The 7,957-nt window shown below is 45.3% G+C and overlaps 2 protein-coding genes across 2 annotated transcripts; both read right to left on the reverse strand.

The window, feature by feature from the left end:
• Positions 1–211: 211 nt before the first annotated feature.
• On the reverse strand, positions 212–4,219 carry PAAG_04185 (hypothetical protein; the record flags this gene model as incomplete). Its single annotated transcript, XM_015845200.1, has 1 exon — positions 212–4,219. The coding sequence occupies one exon, from the start codon at positions 4,217–4,219 to the stop codon at positions 212–214; it is 4,008 nt and encodes a 1,335-aa protein (XP_015699426.1).
• Positions 4,220–5,914: 1,695 nt separating this feature from the next.
• PAAG_04187 (dicarboxylic amino acid permease) lies at positions 5,915–7,957 on the reverse strand (the record flags this gene model as incomplete). Its single annotated transcript, XM_015845201.1, has 5 exons — positions 5,915–7,232; positions 7,319–7,479; positions 7,550–7,556; positions 7,660–7,717; positions 7,783–7,957. The coding sequence occupies 5 exons, from the start codon at positions 7,955–7,957 to the stop codon at positions 5,915–5,917; spliced, it is 1,719 nt and encodes a 572-aa protein (XP_015699427.1).

Below are 7,957 nucleotides of genomic sequence, written 5' to 3' on the forward strand. Positions count from 1 at the left end.
AAAGAAAAAAAATTATCAACTTCAATGGTATCTTAAGAGCTCTAAAAATTTTCAAATCAATAATTTTGACCACTGTGTGAAACACAATCACATGTCCTTCTCAAAATCTAATGAAGTCGGCATTCACTCCTCATCAAGCCGGGAATCATTGATATTTTCATCCAAATCCACAAAGAGAGATTCATCTGCATCAAAATCATCATCGTCATCCTCAGTCACTTTCCTCACCACTCTTGCGTCTCATAATGCGCCCCACAGCCCTCTTGGCAGAATTTCGATTTACTTTTAGGGTGCTATAAATCTGACTTTCAACCATCCGGTATCCTCCCAACGCCCTTGCTTTCATTTCGCAGAGAATGGGGCCCGCCGCATACCAAACAAAATCTGCTCTGGAATCTTTGTATGCGCATGATGCGCGAAATCTTTCCCACTCATATTGGCTGTTTCGCCACGTATAACTCAGGTCATGCTCGAAAGATGGCGGCTGAACCTGCTGTAGTCTTTGTGCCGCCTCAGCAATCTTCATGGCATACGAGGTATTATTTGTTAACTTCTTCCACGCGTCCCACTCTTCCTTGACATTTCTAAGTTTTCTTTTGATACCTTGCAGAGCATCATATAGCTCAAGCTTACCGCCCTGCTTTTCATTTGCCGCCCGCTGTTCTGCTTTGTTCCAAGCTTCAACTAAGTGAGGGTCAATGGGGAGGCCGGAATGTTCTTCACAAAACCTATCAAAATCTTCGAGTATTCTATCGCTCTCGGCTTTTATCACATCAAAAAGCAGATAGTCAACGATGTTGGAACTATTTCGCTTCTCATGCTCGAAGGTTTTGTAGGCTGGCTGCTCCAATTTCACCGGCATGTACTCTGCTCGTAAACGCCTCCAAGCCTTGCCTGGTAGTTCCAACCCGGCCTTCTTGCTATCAACTAGATAGCTGAGTAACCAGGCCAACGTAACTGCACCTTTACAACCAAGGTCGTTGTTATGGTAGCAGAGAGTTTCGTGCTCGATGGTACAAGGTCCAAGTTGCGACGGCTTCGCATTGAACAGAAAAACTTTGGCAAGGAACTGATCTATAGAACGCATCTGATTCATAGGCAAGGAATAACACACCAGGCCAAGCTGCTCACTGGATGGTATGGTCTTTGGGTCGAACTGGGTATTTGAAAATTCTCCCACAATGATTGGATCCCAACAAACCCAGCATTGGTCTCCGTCATAATCACCGCCAGAAAGCAGAGAAGCTAATGGGACATCACCGGTGGTTGGAAAAATAATCACATCTTTAAAGTGACGTAGCTCATTTTTGTAAACCGCCCTTCTCTTTTGAATATCGGTTGGAAGATGAGCAGGAAGGCGAGCGACTAGAACATTAATGTTGTGCAGTTCCGTACCAACCACAACTGATCCATCTTCCCATTCGTGGGAGAACCCAAAATGTACCTCGTCCGGGCTTAATACTCCAAGAGGATCTGCAATGCAATATGCATACGTCGATTGAGAGACACTGACTTTTAACTTTCTGAGGCTGTCAAGGTAATCCTTCAGGATCCATCTGAAGAGTTGTGTTAAGTATGGAAGTTTTAGTGGTAAGAAACCGCTATCCAGAAGAAGGACTGCCTGCTCCACGTATTGAGATGGGAAGAAGTTATCAATACGACGGGTTTGCCGTTTATAGCTGTATCCGTCATCACCGAAACGCTTCATCTTTTGAAGCCATTTGCGACATGCAACACCATTGGAAAGATGTATAACTTTCAAGAATTCCTTATAAAAAATAGAAATTTCTTGCTGTATGAGTTTTTTAATATGACTGTGGCCAACACCGCCATGTTGAAGGACCTTGAGAACTTGCAGATTGAGGGAGGAAGGATTGAGTGGCTGCGACCACTGAACCACCTCAAATGTCAACTGCGTATCGTCAACTAGCCTTGGATTGTGAGGAGGTCCAGGTGGATAACTTATTTTAAGCTGTGACTCAGTAATTTCCAGTCCGAAACCTCGATCCCCACCCTTAAACCTTGAATCATCGCAATCGACCATCCATATCCCTTTTGCGCCAGAAATTCTGCCCTGATAGCAGGCGGGCAGGGCTTCCAGATCCAAAATACGCTTGATTTCCAACCCAAGTGATCTCGACATAAGCGCACAGCCATCATTCATTACGGATCCAGGTGGATCCGGACAAAATATGACCTCCTCCCGTCGTAGAACCACCGTGCTCAGTGTACGTGACAGCCCAAGTGCGAGTCGCTGGAATAGCTTGCAGTCAGATTGATGGATATTATCGGCTATAGGCATATGCCAGTTAATTAATGCATCTATACTCATCTTTGTCCGGTTTCCAGAGGTTTGGTTCTGGAGCGGAATTCCCATCGTGGATTCGCCGAAGTCAGTTCCACTGATTGCAAACAAAAACACCCTACTTCGCTTAGAACCTGTTTCCAGTTCGGGCGACATTTCTATGCCGTTTTTCCTTGGGGTTCTTTTTGATTTCTCTTTAACATCTTCAAGGTAAAACGATCTCCACACCCTCCCAAGGAGATGATGTTCACTGTTTGCTAACCATCTCGAGATCGCTTCCAGTAAAATTTCCCTTTCTTCCGTATCCCTGGCAAGGCGAGATGGTGGGCTTGTCAAGACTGGGAATGTTATTTCAAGGAATCGATCAGATCCAAATCGTCTGCAAAAACGGTAACTTCTTTCAAATTTTAGAGGGTTCAGAGAAAGGTCAAAATAGCCCTTCCGTTTGCACCACGACAATTTACCACTGAGAGTAACAACGTCACCGGTTGAAAGCTTATCCTCATACATTTCTACTGCCATTTCCCAAGGCCCTGACTTCGTTTTCTCCAAGGATGTTGGCAGACCGTCATGGAGGTGATTCCAGAAATCCTCATATTCAGGTAACTTGCGCCGATCCCGATCTACTTTTTCGAGAAGGGTTTCAACTGGAATACGACGAGAATGGGCAGCCCTTTGGGCCTCGTATCGGTATCGAAGCGGAACAGTACTGTTGATAATATGTTGTTTTGAGAAAGGCCCATTCTCTTCAAGATCTCGAATAATATTACGGATTTTGTCTTCTCGACAATCCAGCCCAGGATTGTGTCCAAAACTTGCGTTCTCGAACAGGGCTGTGGCTTCTTCACTTTGTAAGGCCTGGATTGTCGAAGGGCCTTGTGAAATCTCAATCAACTGATTTTTTCCAAAGCCACGGGAAAAGGATGTAGCCACAGTACTAGCTCCGAAAGATGTAGTTGAGGAGGTTGGCTTGCTTGCTATTGTTGAAAAACTCGTGTTCGCATTATGTTCCGAGTTCTGATTACCTAGAGGCGTTTTCCCGAAGGTTGGGGGTGAAAAAGTACTCTGGACTTTTTTGGAAATTGTCATGAACTCTTCTATTCTCCGTTGTTTTTGAGCTTTCTGTGATGTTTTCCCTTGTTTCTGGTGATTATTATCCGATGAATCAGCCGAATCCACTGAATCAACAATGGGAGCAATATCGAAGTTGTCCAGATCGGAATACTCAAATTCATCATCCGATGACAACGTGGTAATATGGAACGAATGGGAAGGGGAATTAGGAGCAGTCACAAGTACCTCGGAATCATTGACGCCGCTCTTTCTTTTAGAGGGAGAAGCCATTTTACTTGATGTTTGCTTTCGAAGGAAGTTGGGGGATACAATTGCGGATCCCGATATTGATCCTCCAGCAAATGAAGCTGGAGAGCCGGATTCCAATTCTGTCAATGACTGTTCAGTGGAAGGTGTGGTATTCACGTCTTTAGATATTCTAGACGCCCCCATGGTCACAATGTATTCCTCATCACGCAAGAGAGTCCACAAGTAATCCAGGACTTTAACCCGCTGTTCCGGAGTGATATTCCTCGCCATAGACAGGGTGTTGCTGCGGATAAATGGACGCGATGATGGCAGAGTGCCCGGTTCTTGGCGTGTCTTGGGCATCCAGTCCGACAAAAACGCCCTCGCCCATTCCTGGAAGGAATCGATAACTCGCTGAACATTGTCGGGATTGTTGTAATATAGAAACTTCATGAGACCAACACATCTTTCGGGAAATGTTCGTTCCTCCCCAGGCCGGCGTTTCGGGGTTGATACTGCAGGATTCGGAAGGTCTAGGTTAAACGTCACATTGAGATTGTTGATAAGCAGATTGAAGTCATGGCTGCTTTTGGGGGTTCGTGGGGTTGCCATTGAAGAATCCGGCTGCGACGGTGTCATGAGCTCGCGTATGACAAAAACCTTGGTTATACTGTACAACGTGGTGGAACTCCCACCGTTTGGGAGTTGAGCAATGCAAGGTTGGGATCAACACGTTTTTTTTTTTTTAAAAAAAAAAAAAAAAAAAAAGGGGGGGGGGGGGAAAGGGTGGAAAAAATCCAGAACACAAAACGCAAATTGAACCAATTTGTCTTCGTAATTGCACAAAACCTGTATCCTTACAGAATATGCTGAAGAACAAAATCAATTGAATTAAGCATTGGAGATGCCAGACAAGGCTATGTTATAAAAAGGTGAGAGAAGAGGGGCGAAGCGTCAAAAACAAATATGGTGCTAACCATATAATATTCTTGTGTGTCCAGTCGCATGAAGCTGTTAGCGCCCGTAGCCCCCAGCCTCTCGGAATATTCTGTGGAGCTAACTGAGTCCCTCGGATCTAAAAACAGCAAAGTGCCCCTAATTCTTAAACCAAGGGAATGGTAATTCGATGAGGAACTCCACGTGGATTTCTCCATGTCGCGGACACAACAAACGAAATCGCTCCCAAGTGTCTGTAAGGTCGAAGGCACTTTTTGATGTCGGCTGTGGAGGTTTGGGAAGTCTCCTCGGGCCGATGATTATGTAACGAGCATCGCGACCTCAAGGAGGAGTGACAAGTGGAAAATATGATTGATCCTAGTGATTAATTAGGATATCCACTTTTCTCTTCGGTTTTATTCCGGGAGCAGGGATGCTTTCATACAGGAGATGTCAGGAGTTTCGATTCTTGGAGGCTAACGCAAAGTGAGCAGGACCTATCGGTGTGCATAAAGCAAAAAAGCATCCTTTGTAAATTCTGCCTTGGTGGCCTTAACGATACTAAATATGTGGCATTTAAATATATTCCTTCGTCTCATAGGCTCTTTCCGAGCATAGGATCGGCTTCGAGAGCACCGGGTCAAACTTGAGGAGCGATTGCAAAGTTGGTGCTGTTGTCGCGTAGAACTGACATAAAACATAAAGAGGCGGTCGATTAAAAAAAATATGGTGGGAAATGCTGGGTGGGTAACCATTGGAGTAGCTTCATCAACGCAACCTTACGTTCAGAATAAACTACATCATGCAAGCACGGATAGTTAAATCTGTTCCCCAGCACGATGAAGCAAGCCTATCAGCTTTGCGCATGGAGAATGATATATAAACAGGGGAAAGGAACCAAAGCACCATTACACCACATAAATCAACCAACTTGGGAACAAGAATTAATGAACTCCTAACAAGTGGCGTTAAGAAACCTGTATTCTCACATTGACTCAAAATTACCAATAACATTTCGCGAGGATTCGACCGACACCTTTTGCTGACGCGAAAATGATTATAGCCAAGCTGATGCGCGCCAGAAAATCCTGAAATAAAGCAGTGTATGTCGTAAGAGGGTTTCCACCCGAGGAAACAAAGAGAGAGAGGGAAAAAAAAAAAAAATGTGTTGAAAGGATTTTTGGACGAAACACTCATCAAGATAGGAGAATCGTAAATGCGGTTAAACAGGACATGACGACATGAAAATTGAACCGTGGATGCTAAGGATACCGTAACTGCAAAGCTAGAGCCAAGAGCCCAAGCCATAAAACGCAGGACGATAGGCAAATGATAAATGGAATATAATGTGTCTCTCCCAGGCCAACATCATTAGAACAACCAAGAAAGAAAATGGCGATAGAAAAACCCGGCTTTTTTGTGATTTTTGTTCTCAGCTGCTTTCCTGGCCAAAAACTCGGCCTCCTCACGATCGATCTTATCCTTCCCGGTCCACAAATCCGCCTCGTGGGGTTTCACACTTTTGGATTTGGTAACAAATTTGTATCCAAAGATGAGAATAAGATATATTGGGATACCCAAGTAGGCGGTGATGAAGTTCTTGTAATCAAACGTTCCATACTTTTTAGGGTCGTGAGCAAACACGTTGTAGCTCTTGGTAAGCGAGATGAGGATGCAGAAGGCGAGAGCGAAATATGAACCGCTGACGCCAAAGGGCGCAGTGAATGCCATAGAGGTTTCCGAAACCCCTTGCGCATTGCGGGCTCGGACGAAGTAAATGTGCGTAACAAGGATTGATATCCAGGTCAGCAGCCCGAATACGGTCACTAAGTTCACGAAATAGCCGAACACGATTTTGCTGTCATTTGAGACGTTCATGAAAGCTAGTAGTGCAAATAGTGACGAGAGCCCCAGAGCATAGATGGGAACACCCCTTTTGTCAGTCCTGGCAAGGATTTTGGGTGCTTTGCCTTCACGAGCCAGGCCGTATATCGTTCTTGTCGCAATGTACATGTCCGAGTTGGAAGCAGAGAACACGAAGAGCAGAATACATCCGTTGAGAATTCCCGGGAGCACCTTAATGCCGGAGAGCTGAATGGCCACTACGTAGGGGGAGGCAGCGGCAGAATTAGATTTGGTCGTTGAGAAGATAAGGTCCTGGGAGTTATACGGAACCAACATTCCAAGGAGAAAGACACTGAAAATATAGAAGAACAGGATGCGGTAGAAGGTCAGTTTGATAGCGCGAGGGATGGTCTTGCGAGGGTTCTGGGCCTCTCCAACAGTCACACCAACCAGCTCAGTTCCGAGATACGCAAACGACGCCATGACCATTGTAGACCAGAATGCGAGGAAGCGGCCAGAACTGCCCTCGTTAATATATGTGTTGAAAGCACCTGGATTTTTCCAGTAGCGGAACCCCTTTCTGTCGTGGTCCGGTCCACCACCCAAGGCAAGGATCAGAGATAGAAGGATTACGCTGACGATCACAAGGACCTTGAAGGTCGATAGCCAGAATTCGAATTCACCGAAAAAGCGAATGCCGAAGTAATTGATACAAATTATTGTAACCAAGAATACGGTTATCCAGACGCCTGGATTTACCTTATTCCGGTCGACCCAGTAGGAGATCACTAGCGCAGCTGCGGTTAACTGGTTCGGCGTAACTATAATGTATTTACAGTAGTACCTGGGTATCCACTATTTGTCAGCTAACGGAACTCCACTTCGATTGATGTAGGGTTTGAACAGAGGCTGAACTGAGGCTGAACTGACGAGTAACCAACAGCAAAACCCAGAGCTGGATCACAGAAGCGAACGGCATAACCGGTAAAACCGGAGGGCAGAGGAAGCCATGCAGCCATTTCGCCGAGAGCACACATAACGAGATAGACGATGAAACCGACAAACGTATACGAGATCAAAATAGCCGCAGGCTAGAAAATTGTTAGCATATTCGGCAATCTGAAATCATTCGCCGGATTTCGAATCACTGGAATCACTTACACCAGCTCTAAATGGTCCCCCAGAAAAAAGTTAGTCAAAAGAAGATAAACATACACTTAAGAGAAAATAACTGCACTATTAGAAAAGGTGGACAGCTACAGAGTACTAACCTTGCAAGAGCAGAGCCCGTACCAATAATAAGTCCAGTCCCAATGGCACCACCAATAGCTGCATGGTGAACTAGTTAGCAATGCAATCGCGAAGAAGCCTATGACAAGAAAGAATTTAATTACCAATCATGGTGATATGGCGGGCTTTCAGGCCACGATGAAGCTCATATCCGTCCTCCTCGGCATTGTCGATGACGCCCTGCGCCTCCGATTCGACTCTATATTGTTCAGGGAACTCATTTTTTGTCTGACTCTCCGTGGAAGAAGCATCCCCTTTGCTGCGATTCCAGACAGCCAT

The sequence above is a fragment of the Paracoccidioides lutzii genome (assembly GCF_000150705.2).
Source record: "Paracoccidioides lutzii Pb01 unplaced genomic scaffold supercont2.10, whole genome shotgun sequence".
NCBI lineage: Eukaryota > Fungi > Ascomycota > Eurotiomycetes > Onygenales > Ajellomycetaceae > Paracoccidioides > Paracoccidioides lutzii.